Below are 21,890 nucleotides of genomic sequence, written 5' to 3'. Positions count from 1 at the left end.
CACAAACACACACACACACACACACACACACACACACACACCAACAACCTGGGCTTTACGTTGTTGAGAAGTTAATGAGTCGTTCTTTGTTGGGTTTCCTGCTATTCTAAATCCAAGCCAATCTGAAAAGCTGGGCTTGTTGACATACACACATTTGAACACAAACATCCACACACACATGCACATATACACACACGCATGCACGCACACAGGAAGATCTATACAGGAAGGTTAAATCTTGTTTTTACTCACAGACACCCTTGGACTCAATGACACGAAACAAAAACTAAACTGAAATATCAGCGTGCCGGATTCTCAGCCATATGACATGACACAGATCGAAAATGAATACGATGAAATCAGCCTTGAAGGATATTTCAGTGCATGAAAATACTCCAGAACAGCAAAGTTTTGTGACAATAGTGTTCAACAATCTTATGAAAAGTCAGATGTCTTACTCCAGGACAGGGTAAAGACATGCGGTTCTGGGCCTCAGACATTTGCGATTCATGAACCAACACATTGAAGGAAACAACTTTGAAAACATTGAAACAGATACAACAGATTCAAAGTCGGATCTGCCTGATTGGCAGCCATCTGCGAATCGACTAGGAAGCGAAGCAGGCCACAACTTGTGTGAGCCACCCAAAGCCCATCTGTGAGTATTTACATCTGTCTCACACCATGTACCCTGTCAAAAATAACTCGAACCCATCCGCCCTCTGGACACGTGTATCAACAGGAAGGCAGCTGGGAGCGACAAACAGGCACGCAGTGCCGGGTACACTGTTGTGGACGTCTTTAAGAAAGGTGACGGTAGGCAGCAACAACACGAAAACCGCAAACTTGAACCGCCCTCAGACAACAAAACAAAGCCACTTATATTTGATCAATTACTGAGTGTCTCCCAGCGAGGTGGCTCAGGGTAACACACAGGTGTGGGGTTGTGTGCCTGCGTCAGATGGAAGATGGCTTTTCAGATGCTACCTGTCAGGGTTAAGTTGGCACCTGAGCGCATGAGTCAACGCACACAGGGGCCGGTTTGTCTGACTCGCTGACTCATCTTGCACACGAGAGAGAGAGAGCGCGAGAGAGAGAGAGAGAAAGGTAGGTGGTGCTCGACACACAACGAGTTGTCCCGCCGGTGCTGCCGTTTATTTCGCTTTTTTAGCGCCAAGGCGGCTTTTGTATTGTTAAACCTTTCCAGGTCGCCACCTCCCTTTCTTCTCTTGTTGCTCCCTCCCTCTCCTTTATTTATCCCTCCTTTCTGTCCCACTCCCTCCCTCTAACTCTCTCCATCTCTATCTAACTATCTCTCGTTTTACTCTCCTTCCCCCTCTGTCTCTCTCTCTTTTCTCCCCCTCCCTCCCTCTCCATCTGCTGGGTTTTTTCCATGCCTGGAGGGGGTAGCCGTCACGCCCGCCCCCGCCCCCTCCCTGGGTGAAACATTAGCCCCGGCGGCTTGATACCGTAAACCTGTGCGGGTGCCTGCGAGTCAGAGGCCCAGTTGTGTTTGTAAGCTAATATTAGCGCTGCGTCTTGGCAAACAAACAGCTCACACACACAGGGAGGGAGAGGGGGAGAGAAAGAGACAGAGACATAGAAAGAGGGAGATAGGGAGAGAGGGAGGGAGGGGGAGAGAGAGAGAGAGAGAGAGAGAGAGAGAGAGAGAGAGAGAGAGAGAGAGAGAGAGAGAGAGAGAGAGAGAGAGAGAGAGAGAGAGAGAGAGAGAGAGAGACAGAGAAAGAGAGAGAGAGCGAGAGGGAGAGAGAGAGACAGAGACATAGACAGAGGAAGAGAGAGAGAGAGAGAGACAGACAGACAGAGGGAGAACGGGGGAGAAAGAATGAGAGAGACAGACAGACAGACAGACGGATGAAGTGTGTGAAGGTCGTTTACCACCTGACACAACACCATGCGATGGTAGGGCAGGCAAGCCCCATGTGTGGCCTGCCCTAACCTTATAGAGGGATACTCAGGTTCAAGATATCGCTCGACGTGACTAATACGGATGACTAACGTGCTGAAACGCAGGCCAAAGCACACACACACACACACACACACACACACTCACTCTCTCTCTCTCACACACACACACACACAGAGAGACACGTAACCATAACACGAAGCAGAAACAACAAAAGTGCAGACAATTGCCTGGGAGCTATTTATCAGACGCATCTCCCCCAGACAGGCAGGCAGGGACTGGAGGCAGGCAGTGGGGCGCGAGGGCCGGTCCATCAGCGCGTGTGTCAAGAGTCCCGGCATCACTTTGTCTGTGACGCCGCGCTGCACCAACACACTTCAGACACTTGAGGAGCCCTCGGTACCGGAGAGATGGCCGGCCCGCCTCCAGTGTCAGAGAATCAAAATACAAAGCGTCCTCGGTCCCTCGCAAGAACGCACGCGCAAGCACGTGCTCAGACACACTTACAGACACACAAACACAACAACTAACACACACACAAGCACGTGCCTAGACACACTTAGACACACAAACACACACACAAGCATGTGCCTGGACACACGTACACAACCAACACACACAAGCACGTACCTAGACACACATACACAAGCATGTACCTAGACACACACACACAAGCACGTACCTAGACACACAAGGAACTAACACACACACACACACACACACACACACACACACACACACACACACACACACACACACACACACACACACACACACACACACACACACACACACACACACACACACCCACCCACCCACACACACAGATTTTCTCATGGGCTGAACCAAACAAGGCTGTTATGATAATGCAGCGATAATATCTGACTCATAATTGTGAAACCTCAAATATAGATGTCAAAATTGCAACACTGATGCTGGGTGGACTTTGTCTCACACTTATTAAGATGGCACTAAAGATTAGCCTAGTCTACTGAAACTGGATTCTGTATTTTTTGGATACTGATGCAAATCAGACATATACTATGACGTGCTTTACCCACTCTGCTTGCAATTTGATCAGTGGGCTGATTCGAAACAGGCACTGTGCTTTAGGCATTGTGTGTCCTCAACCGTTTTATCAATGCAAACAAGTCATCAAGTCCGACGTGAATGGTATCTACGCAAAACTCATCTCACCTCAAGCCTAGCTAGTAGCTACTATGCAAGGCGAAGTGCTGTTAGCATAGCTTTTTACCGTTTTAGCAGGACAGATAAAACCACCACACATTGCAGGGATTTCCATAGATTAGTGTTGGTGGACTTTTGGGGATGTGTCTGGCTAGGAGGAGATCAGCAGTGGGTTTGTACTCCAGCTAGCTCTGGTAGCACCTGTGTGTTCTAGATCTAGTAAATGGTCCCATTTTGCCTTTATTACTGGGCCAACATTGGATTGATAAGTTGTTGATAGACCACCCAAACTATTAAACTGTGCATTATGCTGCCTGTTTTGGGGGAGAGAGATATAGAAAGACAGTGAGAGAGCGAGAGACACAGTTAGAGAGAGAGAGACAGATGGACAGATACATAGAGAAGGAGACTGACAGCGAGAGTGAGAAGGAGACAGACAGAGCGAGAGTGAGAAAGAGACAGAGCGAGAGAGAGAGGGGGCATTGAAATGTGGTTGTGGGAATGAACAAACAACATAGCAATTAAAAGATCTTCTAGGGCTATTTGGATAAACACAGCAATAAAAAAGCGCCTGCGTCAGCAATGCCTTTGAATCATTAGGTGAACTCAGTACAAACGAAGGGTGAACAAGTGCACATTTAAATACGTTTATTCTTCATGTCAGGGCAGCAAGGCCTCTTAACACAATGTATTCTGTTGCAGTACTACAAACTACAACACAGAACTGTTTTTAATGAACTTTTAGATGTGGCCACAGAAATAAAAGAATCAGGAAAAAAACTAAAAAAACAATGAGCATAATGCTTTAGTTTCCAGGAACTGCTTCAACATAATTATAATAGAAAGGCAGATTTTTTAGCTCGCTAGCCAAACATTGCGCAATCTTCCTTATTTAAAAACAGGGGAGAGTGAGGCAAGTGAACGGCTGTCCTGGTTATCAGCATTATACCGTGAAGGGTGGGTGTCTAGGGCATAGCCTGGGCATCAGAGGTCATGTTGGAAGGCCAAAGGTCACTGGAACGGTCAGCTGTTGGCGCCGCGTAAATCAATCACATGTTGAGCTAGCTACCACCACCAGCACCACCCGCCCGCCTACCCTAGAGCATCCATCCAGCAGCTCAAATGCCAAAGTCCCTCAGGAGCACCACTGAAGACGGGGAGCAGCTGTCTGCATCGTGTGGATGCCGTTAAGCCGGCCCTGATGGGGTCTGTAATGCAAACAAACGAGAAGGGGGAACGGCAGAGGAACCGACTGTTCAACTACATGAAGCAGTAACACTGATTATGTGGTCCGAACGGGTTTGGATGTGTTATATTCTATATGTTTTATGAGGTTTTTCCCCCACACCCGTGGGGATATATAACGGCTACAATCGAACAAACCCATTGAAAGGTGGAAACGTGATTAGTTGCCTCATCTGTATGGGTCATGCCCACGTGTACCAAGAGAGTGGAATTGAACAGTAAAGCTGATTATGTGGTCAGAATGTATTATTTGTGCTGATATTTTATAAGCGCGAGAAATGTGTGTGTGTTAGTCTCTCTCCCTTTCTCTCGGCGGAGTCTGAGAGGGAACAATTGTAGAGGAACTGTTTGGGGAAATCAGACCTGATTATTGCAGCAAAACCATCAACGAGCAGCTGGCAAATCCAGAGTCCTTTTTTTTTTCTCTCGCTCTGTCTTGTTGCACTCTAATTTGACCCAACCGCCATGCCATACGTTGGCACGGCCTATAACAGCCTTATTCCAGCTAATAGGATTTCCTCCATACATCATTACATAAAGACTGAACTTCATAATATGAATTTAATTGATGAGAGATCAGAGAGAATTGTGCGATGCGAGAGAGAGTTGGTTGGAATGGAGCAAAAATTAACCGCTTTAATAAAACAATCATTTCACCAGACATAGGAATTATGTACGGCAGAGAACAATTCGTCCGTTCTGAGGGGAGGAAATTGGATAATTTGCCAATCAGACCCAAGTATGTTTTAATCCGCCATGCCTTTCAGCGTGGCCGCAGTGTTGGAACACAGTTCAAATTGTCTCGTGACCGGGCCGACATGGCGCACGCTGAAGCATTGAAATTGACATACGTGTTATACAATATAGTGTGTTAAAAACACCATCGGTTATGACCATATGACAAAAGGCCAGACTTTCTATATTTTCTCAAAAAATATCTATTTAACGTCCAACCCCACATAGACATCGTAGATATGGGTATTACTCCATGGCAAGACGCCAGAGCCTATTTAATATGCAACAAAATTAATGGAATAATAAAACACCAGTTCTTTTTGGAGAGACATAGCAAAGACCCATTTGTGCAATTCATTAATGGAGTGTAATTTGGATGCATTATCCCAAAGGCCATTACATACAGCCATTAAACTCCAGGAGGGAAAGAAAAAGTAACATCGCATCACCTTCAAGTATTTCCCAGATGGGGCCCAAAGACAATTATCCCGGCTTGGCTGTACAATCTATTCGCTTCTCTTCCATTATTAACGTCATCGTAGCCGTGGAAGCTTAGCCGTAGCCTGTTCTGGGGGCATACGGAACACAGTGGTGTTAATACACCACATGTTTGGACTGCGCCTCTGCTTCAGACACAGCATGAGCCCTCATCAGCCACGGACCGGCCGTTCCACCGGCGTGGGATTCACTGAGACTGAATACATGAGCCGTAGTGGGGGGTTTAGCTGTGTGGGCGTACACACTGGTTTGCCGTGACCCCGACGCCAGCCTGTGTCGATGAGCCTCTCGATGGACCTTCTCGAACAAAGAAACACAGGGCGACATAAGGAACAGGAGGTAGAGCAGGTTGGCTGGTAACCGGTAGGCTGCTATTTCTGTCAGATGCTTGCAGAGCTGAGTGCCCTTTTAATTGGTGCCCCATTTTTGATGAGCTAGAGAGCTAGGCGAACTTAACGTTTTTTTTTGTCCGAGGCTCACCCTTAATTCTTGCAGCATCACAGTCCAGCCTCATGCTAGTCATTTGGCCCTCATGCCACTAAATGTCCTTGTTTATTTTAAAGCACAGCGTTCTGTCACCGCCTCCATCCCCTAGACTAGGGGCGGGCGTAACAACACAGTGCGTTTATTCTACCGTAGAAAAAAACCTGACGGAAACAGGTGACTTGTGGTATAAAGTGGAACTATCTACTTCAACTCCAAAGAATAAAACAGCCGAAGCAGCTGCTGAAGTTCCGGCCTCAGAAGAAGTGAAAGCACAGTCTGGTTGAGGAAACATGTTGTGCTCTACACTGAAGCTCACCTGATAAGGAAGCCCTGAGGCATTTGACCGCTGGTGACCTTTGCAGCTGTCTTGGCATGCAGCCGTTTGGAGAAACGATAAAGTACATGTACCTTCCGGTGTGTGTGTGTCTGTGTGTGTATGTGTGTCTGCGCAAGTGTGCTTGCATGTGGCTGCGCAGGTGTGTGTGTGTGTGTGTGTGTGTGTGTGTGTGTGTGTGTGTGTGTGTGTGTGTGTGTGTGTGTGTGTGTGTGTGTGTGTGTGTGTGTGTGTGTGTGTGTGTGTGTGTGGAGCCAGGAATCCTTCAGAGCAAACAATGAGTTATATCGACAGACAAACAGGCGGCAAGTGATACCTATTAAACGCCTCCAGTCGGGTGATATTCTAACCTGATGGCTCTAGGTCTCTGTTGTCAGCAGAAGGCACGACTCATCACAAAACCGCTCTGACCCGGGTCAGGTGAAGTTTACTTATGTAGGCCAAATTAGAAAAAAATGCCTACTTATGTAGGCTTTAGAAAAAAGGCCCCTCCTCTCGCACGCCCACGCCCACACACACACACACACACACACACACACACACACACACACACACACACACACAATCTTTCAATCAGAAACCGATGAAGAAGAAGAAGAAGAAAAAGAAGAAGAAGAAAACAAAGCAAATAGCCCCCTTATCTCGTTCCCATCAAGGTCCCCACCGTCTCACAGACTCCCCACATGGGTGGACCTCAGGGTTCCCTTCACACACCAGTGATGTTGTTAGGGTGTCTCGACACGGCGCCGCCTGTGTACACAACACGGGGGCCAATCGACAAACAGCACTCCGTGACTCAGTGCTCTCATAGGCGAACCGCACGCAAACACTTAAAGCGAAAAACAACCAAAAACACTCCTCGCTGGTGTGTGTGTATGCTTTGGATATCATGGAAACAAACGAGAGGCAAGCAGATGATGGTATAGCCCGGGGCAGAGGAGGCCGACGGCGTGACTATAAACCTCGCTCTGATCCGCTGAGTCAGTGCAGTGTTTTGATGAGTCAGCGCACGCAAGGAGTACCTGGGTAGAGAGAAAGTGGAGGGAGCTGGTATGTTTGTATGTGTTCCCACTTGCCGCTGTTATTGCGCTTCTGAACACTCGACTACAAAAGGTCCCCTCATGGACCCTGTTTATACCTGGGACGAGTGTTTGTATGTTCTTCGCCGGATTTGTGGGATATGAGGGCGCAAACGTGCGCTAAAATGCCGGGTCTGAATGCCCTGATCACCATGACGCATCCGTGATCAGATGTGTCAAACAGCATCAGGAGGTCGCATGGGATGTTTCTACCGCGTAGAGCGCAAGTGTGAATGCATTGGACTTCCCGGGACACTTACGGAGCATTCTATTTACATTCCCAGGGGAAGGAAATGATTGAGGCTTTCTATTTAGACTTCAGAAATCAAACTAAGGGGAACTGTAGGGGAAAATGTTACAATTCCAACAATAGAAGCACACTCGCCTTGAGACCCACACTCTGTGTCTCCCTTAACTCTTTAATAGAAACAGAAACAGAAAGACAGACAGGCAGACAGACAGGCAGACAGACAAAGCGGGTCGTGCCTTGCTCAGTGTGTGAGCGTGTGCTTGTGCACTTGTGCGTGCATGTGTGTGTGCGTATGCATGGGTATCGATTTCACGTATGGACACAGAGTGTGTGGTACTGAAGAGCATCCGAGTGTGTAACTAAAGCCAACAACTCAGTGGCCACCCTGAGGTTGCCAAGAGGTTTAAGTAAACAAGATCTGATGGCGAGATAACTCGCTCTGTGTGTGTGTGTGTGTGTGTGTGTGTGTGTGTGTGTGTGTGTGTGTGTGTGTGTGTGTGTGTTTGCGCGCAGGATTGTGTGTGCACGTGTGTGTGTGTGTGTGTGTGTGTGTGTGTGTGTGTGTGTGCGAGAGTGTGTGTGAGTATGTGTGTGCGTAAGCCTGTGTGCCTGGTCAGGTATCCCCCTGAATAAACAATGAGCTACATGGAGACACTTTTGCGATAATTACCGCCCTTGTGCAGCGTGATTTTTCCAACATCAGAACGTCAGTTCACACTCCCAAAAGACAAAGTCCAGCTTCAAACACATTAGATGTGTCGGTCCCTTAGTACCTCTTTCAGTTAACAGAACTGTGAAAAAATTAATAAATATATATTAAAAAACAGCGCGTGTGTGGGCACAGACTGGCCTATACCCTGATGGCCCTGCATCAGCTTCCGCTTCAGTAGTGACACCATCGCAGAGATGTGCATGTGATGTAATGGACAAATAGAAAGAAAAAAAGAGCGAAAAGTGAGAACCAACATCAAACTATACTGACATATAGGGAACGATGAAATATTGATGAAGTTGACTTCAACAATTTGTCTGGTATAACCATGTAGATGCTAAACCATAGCAGAAGATTTACTCTCGCTCAACACACACACACACACACACACACCAAATACAACATAAAAATGAACAGCACAATGTAAATTTGACTTGGATTCCTGGTGGTGTTGAATAAACGAATGGAGCGAGGCCACAGTGCATGTTTGATCTCCCCTCTTTGTTGTGATCTGTTGAGCTGTGGGCCATAGCTCTTTGTTGCCATCAGAGAACATCCACCGTCCTACAGCGATGCATGCTTTGGCTGAACACAGGTCAAGCATGTGACCGGATGAAAGGGTCATCACCTCAAGATTAAATATGCATGCAGAAAAGCTGGCCAATACGCCATGCCTCAAGTGTTCAAGTGTTGACCTACTTGTGAGAGCGCTGCAATGCTGTATCGATTTACCATTCATTATATATGCTTTGAAACAACAGACTTTGATAGTCGGTTGTGCTGCAAATGTTATTCTCTTATGTATACAGTTGAACCCTTAGTTCCCTGACCTGAATGACACGGGCATCTCGGAATGCCTGTATGGATTTTTAATCAAAGTAGATGATGATTAAACAGCGATTTTGTGTTTATGCACTGACATCAATTTGATCCGCAATCTCCCATGCATTGTCGGACTTGAACTTGCGACATATGACATAACTGGTACACATTTCCTTCACACAGGCACACACACACACACACACACACACACACACACACACACAACATATTTGAAAACGATAATCTCATCTCACGAAAAACCAACATTAATAACGAAAAAGTCGAACAAGAAGATTAGGAGGGTCTATTATGACAGCAGGAAGCCAATCCTGTCAACATCTAACACTGACCTGATATCATTTCAAGAGATAACACGGTATAATGTAGCATCAAAAAAGATATACAGTGGCCCAAGCCTTCACCAATCCTTTTCGCACGGAGCGATCACAAACCGCCAGTTCCATGACGGTTTATTTTCAATCAACTCAAAGCATAATCTGACAACATATTTCATCAGGAAGGGGATTGAGTAGATCCCCTGGCGTTTAATCCAGACGAATAATCAATTGGAAACAACAAAATCCGGTTTTGGGCTGCATGTTTTGAGCAGTACAAACGAATGATTCACTCCACCTGAATGTGGTGACGCAGCATATCACAGCTTGTTGGAGAGAGGGTAGTTTACAGCAGGGACAGGAAGTAGTGCAGGTAGGCAGCGAGCGAGAGAGATAATAGAAAAACAGTCTAGAAAAGGACACACAGAGAGCTGATCTTCTCAGAGTAAAGGGCTGATTATGGTCCCACCTTCACACAGCGCAAGTGGGTTACCGACCCCTTACGTCCTTGCAGACCCTCCTTGCGTCCACCGCAAGCGCCTGACGTGCGCCTCCCAAAAATGTTAACCTTCCGTCGAGGCGACGCAGCAGCAGGGGCTGTGATTGGTCCACTCATGAAAACCCGACGCAGAACCATAAAGGTTCACGACTGCGTCAAAGCGTCTGCGTGGTCATTGCGTTGTGTGAACATGGGACCATAATCAGCCCTTAAGGCTTTCCGACACCCCCCGACCCCGGTCTGGCGGGCGATTATTTTTTTTCCCAAATAGGTTTACATTTTCTCACCTCTGATTGGTCAGAATGGCTCTCCTCCGATTGGTTGTGGTTAGGGTTTGGGTAGGGGTTAACCCTAACCATAAACCTAACCCTAACCATAAACTCCCGCAAACAGCCAAGACTTTTCAAAACACGATCTAAAGGAGAGCCCTTCTTACCAATCACAGGCGAGAATAGGTACCTGTTTGGGCAAAAATATTTTGCGGCCTGGTTGGCCCTCTGGTGGACCCACCTGTCCTTCAGGAAGTCCACCACGGTCCTGAAGTCGGCGGCACAGTACTCCCGCTTCATGTCCATCAGCACGCTGTCCGACGCCGACTGGACGGGCACGTGCAGGAAGGCGTAGACCCGTGGGTGGTTCAGCACCTTCGCCATCTCCTGAACGGGGAAACACACAGAACAGGTCAGCTGTGTGCGGGGAGGGTGTGTGTGTGTGTGCGCGTGTGTGTAGGTATGTTTGTATGTGTGTGTGTGTGTGTGCTTGTGTAGGTATGTTTGTATGTGTGTAGGTATGTGTGTGTGTGTGTGTGTGTGTGTGTGTGTGTGTGTGTGTGTGTGTGTGTGTGTGTGTGAGAGACACAGAGAGTGAGACAGAGAGGGATGTGAGAGACAGAGAGAGAGGGAGAGAGATCGTGTTGGTGAGTGAGTGAGAGACACAGAGAAATGTGAGACACAGAGAGAGAGACAGAGAGAGAGAGTTTGTTTGAGTGAGTGAGTGAGTGTGAGAGAGTGTTTCATTGTGTGAGTGACTGATCGATTGAGCAAGAGACAGCGAGAGACTGCTTGTCTGTGTAGTAAAACTGAAGTTCAAGCAGTCTTGAACACGATGCACTACAGCAGTGTACGGACGCAGGCCCTTGGTAGGATCGGGATCAAACCCCCGCAAGGACACTGGAGGTCCATTCGGCGGCAAAGCTTATAAAATAAAGTACAAGAGAGTGCACTATTTAAATAATTCAGAGAAAAATAAAAAGCTGATAAAAAACAAACGCATTAAACATTGAAGAACAAAAACAACAGTAACCAAGGACCCAGCAGATGTTGCGAGTTCCTCAAGAGAGAGACAAACAGACACATATTAGAAATAAAAAGGATCCCCTTGATGACAGTGGAGAAGCAACAGGCAAAGAAAGAGACATGGCTTTGTAACGCACCAAACCAATTGAACTATTTAACACGGCCACCCTTTCTTTCCCTGTTGATCAATGACAAAAACAAAAATGTCCCTCTCCTGCGATGTCACCCCATAAACTATTCCAAGCACTTTCCAGTCCGTTTAATAAAACGAATAAACAGAAGAAAAACAAAAATCTCATCCCATCAAATTGGAGGTCCCAGGTTGGAGCACATTTAAATTCATGGATTCTCCTCCCGGGGGACGATGTCAGGCATGAGGCGTAGAAATGATATTCATAGTGTTGTGGCGTTGTGGCGGTCGCCGTTCACCAAAGGGCTTCACCTCATACGTTGTACCCCAGAAAAAACTCCCCCCTCCCAGACGACACCTGGGGACTCGCATCCAGCTGTTGGGAGGAGCTGGACACATCTGACTGGATGGACCCTCAAACCCCTCTGCCCTAGCTCCCCCTCCATTTCTTTGAAGCGTCCTTCTCAGTGCTTAGTCTTGACCTCGCTCATACTCTCATAGCGCCAGTGTCGCTTCCTCCTTTATAGTCCTCGCTCCCGATCGTCGTACGACCTCCCTCTTCCTCCGTCTCCGTTTCAAGGCAACACGTGGATCGGGGGGTTGCCGTGGTGACATGTGCGATGCATGGCAATAGAAGAACAGAGAGAGAGGGTGGGGGGGGGGGAAATAACTTCACCGTTGAGGGGACACAATAAAGAAACTGATACAAGAGTAGAAGGATAGAGCGCAGCTCTCTGAAACTCAGTTGGATAAACCCCGCAGGCTTCGACAAGAGTTCACGCCACGCAATGAATTATCACAACATCAAGCGACACGAACAGACAGGGTAATCCTTTTCCCCACTAATTTTGAGGTGATACAAGTATTATGGAAGAAAAGGTCTCTTAGTCAAACCTGTTTTGGGAGCTCACCTTGAGTTCCCTCCCAGAAGTGGGAACGCGTATTTCTTGAGGAGGGGAGACGTATTTGTGTTCTGGCAGTATTGCAGTTCCAGCGCTATAACAGTTCCAGCGCTGGTGGCGGTTTATACTATTCTGGTTCAGAAGCAAGACTCCTCCGCTACTCTGCTATCTTAACAACCGCATTTAAACCCTAGGTGAATGTTAACCCCGAAACGATTTCCCTCCCACATCAAGGCATTACACCCGGTGCAGATATGTTCTGTACGTCGGGGCTTCAAAGCAAATCGGTAATCTGTGAGTGCAAGCCAACTCGCGAGATCTGCTTTGCTGACAGACTGGCTGGCTGGACATGGGGGTGCATCACCAGCAGTTAACCGCAACATCAACTCACACCATAGGCATTAATCGTCCCCGTACCAGCATTACCGCATATGATAAACGCCGTGTACCACCACTTCCATCCAACAAACAGGCCTCTAGGCTAGGCTGGTCCGATTCAAACAATGGTTTAATGGCTGGGGCTGATGGTAGCAAGGGCCTGTGTCTAGTCTACCAGTCTTCCCTCCCTGTAGTCTGTTCGCCCTGTCTCTGTCTTTTCTATATCCAGCTCCCTCCGGAGACTGTCTCTACAAACATGCCCTAAGGCCTACAAGCCCACTTTTCTCAAAACAATGAGTGTCTGTGCAAGTGAAAGGTGCATAGCCCGAGAGCTATTTGACTAACTTGCTTGAAAAGTGATGGCTCGTTGGAATATTCTTACTTTTTATCAATATTTGGAGAGCACAATTGATTGAGATTGAAACCGTTTTTCCTCAGTTCAGAAGTGCGTGGCTAGTCAATTCATGTCTAAATACATGTTAAACGTAGCTCATCAGTTAACGAACAAAGGTGCATAGACGACTTGCATGACTCCCTGACCCCTTAGGCGCTTTACAATAAAAATTGATGACAAAGAACCGTTTGACTAACAGACAACGGTGAAACTGTTGTTGAACTGCTGACTCTCAGGCAACCCAGACAGCTCATCTTGGGTCTGAGGGTGGTTGGTTCAATCCCTCACCGGGACTTCTCTAACTCCTGAGCTACACGGTGACTATTGCATTGGAGCTCCCAGCTAGCCGGAGTCTGACCGACCGCTGGACCGTTGCATTGTTCACAACTGTTGACGGCAGCATTACGAATATGTTCGTACAGGCATTGGGACTCATCTGTCTCCTGATGGAAAGCCTCTTCACCTCACACGTCTTGTTCCTACATCTAACCCATCCTGTTCCTGATGTTCTGTATCCGGCTGTGTCACAGAGAAAGGCCCCCTAAGGTTATTTCAGCCCAGCATCCGTTTTTTACCCCTCTAATAGATGGAACTCGCTAAGCGCACACGCACGCACGCAGATTTGAAAACGGCTAAAATGAATTCATATTATACAACTGATAACATATTATTCTCAATGAGAATGCATTAATAAAATGACCTGGGGGACGCAGAGATTAAATGAGGGAAAGGGAGAGAGCGCGAAACGGAGAGACAGAGGGGGGGAGAGACGCAGAGACTACAGATGTCAGATTTATTCTGTTAGCGATCATCAAACGTCTATCATTGCCATGCTAATCACCACTGAGGGGGGAGGAGGGTAGGGTCTTGCGGGGAGATGGAAAGAAAAAATTTGAAGAAATGATTTCCTGGAAGAATATGCTGATTACAGGCCGTCTTCTCAATTAAAATCTATTGTAGGGTACTTCCTCAAGTTCATTTAAATTCACACTCTCACTCACTCATTCAAAGACATGCATGCGTGCACACACACACACAAACACATCACATCGAGCTCAATCGCAGCACTGCAGGGGGCTGACCAATGGAAGCTCCAAATTAGAAAGAATTAATTTGGTTGGCGAATAGAGCCTGATTGGTTAAATATATAACGTCACCCTGTGTGTGTGTGTGTGTGTGTGTGTGTGTGTGTGTGTGTGTGTGTGTGTGTGTGTGTGTGTGTGTGTGTGTGTGTGTGTGTGTGTGTGTGTGTGTGTGTGTGTGTGTGTGCTTGTCTGCTTCTGTACTGTCCATGAGTCCCCGATACATCCGGAGACATGAAAAGGCTCTAGCGGGAACAAGTTATGTTCATGACCATATCACAAGTCATTCAAGATGGAGGGATTCAAGTAAAGAGAGAAATGACACACAGAGGAAGACTTAGCAGTACAGACAAACATACACCGAAGCCACTAACAGAAATTGTCTTCATATTCTTATTTGATACTTTGATACTACTCAATTTCTCTGCTTTCTTTTTTTCTTTTCATAGTTTAATATCGATACAGACTAATGACTGCACCTCAACTTACGTTTTGTTATTCCCTAGATCGTTCCCCATTTGTTTTGAATGTCAGTTGGCCTTCTGTTGACAGAAGCTACACTGTTCTTCGAGAAGGGCATCAGATGACAAATCTAGAGTACACACAACTTACTTACACTCGAGTAAAGGACACATCTCTGAGTGGTCGTCCCTTGTTTCCCCATCAGGAACACACCAACGCAAACACAGGGCCGTTCCCAGGGCTCACAACACAGTACGACAGCGCATCGGCCCCATGGAGAAACACTTTCCCCTCTCACCCGGCTGTTGGGTCCTCACCCTGACACGCCTGACAGTGAGAGGTCACCGCGCACGAGACATCCCTCCAACGGGAACACCGCAACGTCCCCTCCGTGGAAATGGCAAAACCTAGGTGTTTATCCCATTACTCCGACATGCGTTTGCTCCTGAGCGGAGTCCGTGACTAGATTATCTCCGACGGGGGGGGGGGGGGGGGGGCTTCGCTGCTCATTAGGCGCTCGTCATCTACGGCGGTCCGTCAGTACAATGCACGGACCCCGGTGCCCAACCGGCACTTTGAATGCCGGCCGGAACAGGGGGGAGAATGAAGGGCCTGTTATTGCATTTGGTCCTCATCTCATTAGATCCTCTCTCATCTCATGACAATGATAACTCCCCAGTGACCGCAATCAGGCGTCTGAGAGCTCGGGTTTCACACCCTGTGTCTGTGTGTGTGTGTGTGTGTGTGTATGTGTGTGTGTCTGTGTGTGTGTGTGTGTCTTTTGGTGTGTGTCGGTGTGTCATTGTGTGTGTGTGTGTGTGTGTGTGTGTGTGTGTGTGTGTGTGTGTGTGTGTGTGTGTGTGTGTCATTTGGTGTGTGTGCTTGTATTTTGGTGTGTGTTGGTGTGTCAGTGTGCGCGTCGGTGTGTGTGTGTTTGTGTGACTCGTTTTGTGTGGGTGTGTGTGCGTGTGTGACTCGTTTTGTGTGTGTGCGTGTGTGTGTGTGGCGGCGTGGGTGTGACTCGTTTTGTGTATGTGACTCGTTTTGTGTGTGAGTGTGACTCGTTTTGTGTGTGTGTGAGTGTGACTCGTTTTGTGTGTGTTTGAGTGTGTGTGTGTGTGTCGGTGTGTGAGTGTGTGACTCGTTGTGTGTGTGTGCGTGTGCGTGTGCGTGTGCGTGTGTGTGTGGTTCTAAACAGATGGCCCTGTTAGTTTGAGTGGTGGAGCTCTGCCGTCGGTCGCGTGGGGATTCCTCGGTAGGTGGAAGGACGCCCTTCGGTTCACAAAGGGCCATTTATCATGCACGCCTGTCAGGGCGCATCACCGCCTCTAATCACTCCACACCGACGCCCACCGCTGGGCACCCGGAACACATCCTCCCCGTCAAGAGCCCCCCCGCTGGACTGGCTGGGCCTTGGCGCGAGACCACCGGCACTACGGGAGGATAACCAGGGAGATACTAGGAGAGTCTTCTCTCTAGTCACGTTTCTATCTGTAACACTGTGGTGGAGCAAGTAACAGGGAGACACTAGTCTCTCTCTCTCTCTCTCTCTCCCTGCCCCCCCCCCCCCCCCCCTCCCGCCCCCCTCTCTCTCGATATATCTCTCTCCGCCCCTCTCTCTCCCTCTCTCACAGTGGATCTTATAGTAATTTTACACCATCTTTGATAAACAATCTGTAAAATAAATGTATTATTAATTATTATTTGCAGTTCCACGTAGTACCAAACAAACATGGTTTGCTTGCTCAGTTACTCATGACGCTGAAGCAATGCAGCTATTAATTGATAATAATTTAAGTCATTTACCAAGCTGCCAGCATGCAAATTGTTGGTTTATTTTCTCAGTCTCCGAAAAACAAACACTTTAGTGTACATTGAACGCTCAACAGAAAACGGGAGCACATTTAATTAAGAAATCACTCTGTGCTCTGAGAACTTGTGATACAGGCTTGGAATCTGATCGTGGAAGGGACATAAGAGAGTTCCGTTTTCCATTGCCCATGACACGTTGACCCCACTCAAATCTGGAAGTAAGCAATGTCTGATTGTTCCACATTGTGCACATCCAACTCCGACCCTCCTGATTCAAGCACACCATGCCTCATGTATTTTGAAGAAAAACTCAAAATTAAAAGCAATGATTAGTAAAATAAATACAAAATGTGTGATGTTTCTGTGATGCCGGACAGTTCTCCCGATCTGCGTCACACAACCATAATTTAATCACACGATTAAATTCCTTTCAATTCCCGCAGCTAGCGTAGACTTGTGTTTTTCAGTTTGCACCACGTGCATGTTTAGATGCTCCGACAATAACATGTTTTCAGCGATTTTCTCAATCTTTAATTACGTCACTCCGTAAGTGTCCACCAAATTAATCCAAGCAGAAGAACAAGTACACACGTACGTTGGGGTCGTGGGTGGGGAGGGTTGGGGGTCCGGGTATGTCGAGGTGTGTAAATTACCCTCGGGATCAACGGCAATCCGTCTTTGACGCAATAAAGATGGAAACTCGATACCGACGCTGACACTGGACGCGGTGGTCACTGTGGGGGGCGGGCATTGAAACTTAGTCTCCCTATGCAGCCACCCCCCCCCCCCCCCCCCCCCCCCCAGCTCCCCTCCCTCCTACCTCCCCCCATCCATACCCCTCACAGCTGTGTGTGTGTGTCTCCCTGGTTCCCTGCCTCCACACTCTCTCTCTATACGTACCCCCCCTTTCATCTGGGGAGGACGGGCCGGGAAACATGGTAGAATGAAAGAAGAGGGGGGGGAAAAATAAGGCAGGCGCGTTAACTGGCTTAACTCAATACGATCTGATACCTTCCACCGCGGATCAGATAGCACTAAGGCAAATATGGAAGCGTGGGAGGGGGGAGAGAGAGAGAGAGAGAGAGAGAGAGAGAGAGAGAGAGAGAGAGAGAGAGAGAGAAAGAGAAGATTGATTTCACTGCGAGCATGCTATATGGGGTCTATTTTTCATCTCAGTTCTCAATCTTACTTCCACGAGGAGGCAAAAAGCTGGGGCGTCATGCTTGTGGGACATTGTGAATTGTCGCTCGCCTACGCTACACACAAACACACACCAATAATATCTTATATCAGAGAGGAAAACCTGTCCACTTTATCCCTTCCCTCACATATCTGTTCTGCAGGTGCCGAAGTCCTGGGGGAGACAGGATGAAAATCAAGTTCTCAGTCACTCTCTCCATCTTCATGTCACTTCTGTGTCTGTGTGTGTGTGTGTGTGTGTGTGTGTGTGTGTGTGTGTGTGTGTGTGTGTGTGTGTGTGTGTGTGTGTGTGTGTGTGTGTGTGTTTTGGTCTGTGTGTGTGTGTATGTTTGTGTTCGTGTCCCATGTGAGCATGGCGTTCCAGACTCTGATCAGGTCAACACGAGGTGAAGGAAATAAATAAAGTAGAGGGACAGAGTAAACACATTGAGAATAACAAAACATGAAGTAACAAGGAGAAACTCAACTCCATACACAAATCCCCCTACGTCGATCTGACGTACGGACAATTTTACCCCTGTTTGTTTGACGCAGTCGGCTTCGATTTATGAACCCCCAAAACAGTAAGTGACGAGAACGCTGCGACACAGCAGAATCGGGGAAGTCTAGATCAACATCACGGATTCAACAGAAAGAGTCGGTTACCGGGAAGACTCGGGGAAGAGGCAGCGATTGTGCAACACGCGATGACATGGATTCCGTGCATGTCATTAACATGAGGCTGACACTTGTTATGGTAGAGGACATGTTTGGAATAATCCAAGGTCACCGCGATGCAGGGGTGACTGCCTGAGGACAGGCCGATGATTACACTAAGTGAATGTCCATCACCCGCTTGTTTTTAATGGCTTTGCCTGAAGATTTCTTTTTGGGGGTTAAATGACAGATTCATGCTAATGATTCAGCAAATTAATGTTGATATCGCGTCCTGTCCTGATGCGGGAGTGGAGGGGTGCGTGGGAAGGCTCATGGGAAATCCGTTGAATTTGCGTCTAGCGACTTGTCAATGGGTTCAAAAGGGGATTCTTTTAAACGAAGGGGTGTGTTTATTTTCTCTCGTGCTAGTTGGTAGGAAAACCGTGTTTAAAACCTGTTGACTTCACAGAGACAAGTAGAAATTCCATGTGCAATATTAATCTGTTTCTTAGAGTACTTAACTCTGATGAATAATCAAAGAGACAACAGGTTGGCTCACAGTTAAACCAACACACGTACACACACACACACACTAATCAGACACCTGAGAGTGTATCCTGAGAGAAAGGGGAGGATGTGCCGGCATAAACGCACTATGACTCTCTCTCTCTGCACAATCAAACACGTGCACAACACAGACTGTTGTGTTGTTACACGCAGCTTTTCCCCAGAGTTTTAATAAAGCAAGCGCTTTTACTGTTGTTGCCTGGGTAATCCAGGGTTAAGTGAGTTTCACGTCTTAAAACACACCAGCACACACACACACACAAACGCAGACAACCTACACTGAGGGACATGAATTCCCAGGGATGCCGTTTTTACCCCTTTCTTCTTCCCAACACCTCAGGGTGCAGTCGATTTCACCCAGGGCTGAGCCAGGGATCGGGTTGCCCAATAAGGTGCACATATGATCAAACTAACTAAGTCTATTTCAGCCTGCCTGAGCTCAGGGACAGAACAAATCAGGCGTCCCTTTAGTGCTGGGAACATGTCCCTGTGTGACATCACATATCACACCAGTGACCAGTGAGGACCACTCACTCAACAGTGAACTTGAAACCGAACCCGTATAAACCTTTGCTTGGCCCCCATCGGAACTCATTCCAGGATTTTTTGTATTTTTTGGTAGATTTTTGTATGTTGCCGTTTGTTTTAATAGATTCCTTGTTTTGACGGTGTCTAAAGATGCTTTTTAGTCAAAGCTTTGGATAGACTACAAAGACATGTGACACTGAACACGATGCCATGTCTATATAAAGCCCAGTATCTGCTAAAGCCCTCTCACGAATATGGTTCCCAAGATAGCAACGAGTGCATTTCAAACGCGGTGCGGAAACACAAACAATACGGATATATTGTGATGCGTTTTTACATAACAAATCTTCAACGGCATCCCTGTTCGCCGTTGCTCATTTTAGTGCACTTTTAATCATATTCAACACTGTAGTTGGACATCGTATATCTTCCAAAAGATGTGTAATTTCATAAAGGTTACATCAGAAGAGATCATTCAGAATCGTAAAGTCGTGATCCGTAATGTGTCACCATCAGTAGTTAAGTGTGTGTCTGTGCGTGCGTGAGTGTGTTTGTGTGTGCATGAGTGCGTGTGTCTATGTCTGTGCGTGAGTGTGTGTGTGTGTCTGCGTGTGTGTCTGTGCGTGTGTGCGTGTGTTAGTGTCACACCGTTCTACATTAAACCCACTAATGGGAGGGAGACTCCCCGGGGAGTGATTAAGATGGAGAACGGCGTGATGAAGGTGTGTCCCTGTTTCTGTTTGTGCCAGACACAAACGGCCAGCACAGAAACATGATGGCCAGAGGAAACGGAGGAGGAATAGAGCTGATGAAACAAGGAGAAGTATTTGTTTCATACTTGTTAAGTAAGTAGACATACTTCTTTCTTCTAGTGCCTACTGCAATCAAACCATTCAGCACAACGCTAGATGTGAATGTCCATGCCTGATATGATAAACTTGCCCTTTAAGGCAAGCATGATCAATTAAGGGAGAAATTAAGTGGTGTATTGTGAAAATGTTAATGTTACTTTTCTGTCAAGGGGGCATTTCCTGTATTATTTAATCCGTTCATATAGAACCCCAGATACAGTGTGTGTATGATAGAGACAGAGCCACACATACACACAGATAGAGACACAGACGGAGAGAGAGAGAGAGAGAGAGAGAGAGAGAGAGAGAGAGAGAGAGAGAGAGAAAGAGAGAGAGACAAGAGCGAGAGCATGTGTGTGTGTATGTTTGTAAAGAGGACACTAGTGCAGTGTATTTTACAGTTGGCTCCTATTACATCCATCTTGGCCTGACTCAAAGGTTAGAAAAGAGGGAAGTTGGTTTCACACCTCATTTACTAAGTCTGCATATAGGAGCGAGACAATGAGAGACCCACACAGGCACACGCGCACACACACCGGGTATACACTATAGACAACATCCCCAGCCCACCCAGACGCCTGTGCGCAAGAGCATGCACGCACAGAAAGCCACAGGCGCAGTGTTAGAAGCACAAAGATGAAAAAGGGGTCCCATTAAGTCAACCATCAGTATTTTGATTGGAACAATGCCGATACTTGAAAGTTGCTTCCCATCCCAAGATGACAGCAAATTGCCTCATCTGAAGCGGCCAGTGTGCACATGCACGTCCATTACTTTGTTCACAACCTTCGCATCAAAGCACCTTCCAAACTTACACAGTAGTTAACGCTAACAGTACAACCAGGGAAAAGCCTTAGAACAAAGTTCAAAAATGGGTCAAAGATGAAGAATTAAATATTGCGATTGCTCTTATGAAACTGTTTGGGCTCGGCGAAATAGAATTTATTCAATTGGATGCTTGACACAAAGACACTGTTCCAATGTGTAGTGTGGTTCTCTTGTGGATGGTACAACTGCAGGACGATTTTGGTGACTGCGAAGCCATTCGTGTTGAGAAACGTGAGCCTTAAATACAAATAATCAGAGCCTTCAAAGGAGGTTGCCTGAGGTGAGTTGAAAGCAGATTAAAGAAACGCACAAACAACATCAGCATCATATGCTTTTTCACACGTTTTAATTTCAGCTTAATTATATTTTTTACAGATTAACGTCTTTGAGCGTATCAGACACATCAACGTGTTTAGAGGAACAAACCCCTTGATTTAGAGTTTAATTATCATTTAGATTCTCCCTATTTTAATGAAACACAAGCAAAAAAATAAATAATGGAAGTACAGGTATTCTAGCAGAATATAAACGAGGGGAGTGAGACAGGCACAATAAACGATGGTGAGATGTGACAGAGTTGTGAGATTGAGAGAGAAAGAAAGTGAGAGATCAAGAGAGAAAGAGCGCAGGAGAGAGAGTCCGAGAGAGAGAGGGAGGAAGGCAAAGTAAACTGCCTCAACCACTTCTGCTAACAGAAATGGGACCATTGAAGACA

General features: G+C 47.0%; 1 protein-coding gene across 1 annotated transcript in view; it reads right to left on the bottom strand.

Annotated features, from left to right (window-relative positions):
- Positions 1-21,890, bottom strand: part of cdkal1 (CDK5 regulatory subunit associated protein 1-like 1) — a 220,015-nt gene that overhangs the window by 75,935 nt on the left and 122,190 nt on the right. Inside the window, 1 exon segment of the mRNA XM_060065377.1 lies at positions 10,621-10,766. Within this exon segment, the coding sequence (XP_059921360.1) occupies positions 10,621-10,766 (146 nt within the window).

The sequence above is a fragment of the Gadus macrocephalus genome, chromosome 11 (genome assembly GCF_031168955.1).
Source record: "Gadus macrocephalus chromosome 11, ASM3116895v1".
Taxonomy (NCBI): Eukaryota; Metazoa; Chordata; class Actinopteri; order Gadiformes; family Gadidae; genus Gadus; species Gadus macrocephalus.
Note: the sequence above shows the minus strand (reverse complement) of the source record. Positions and strands in the feature narration are given on the sequence as shown.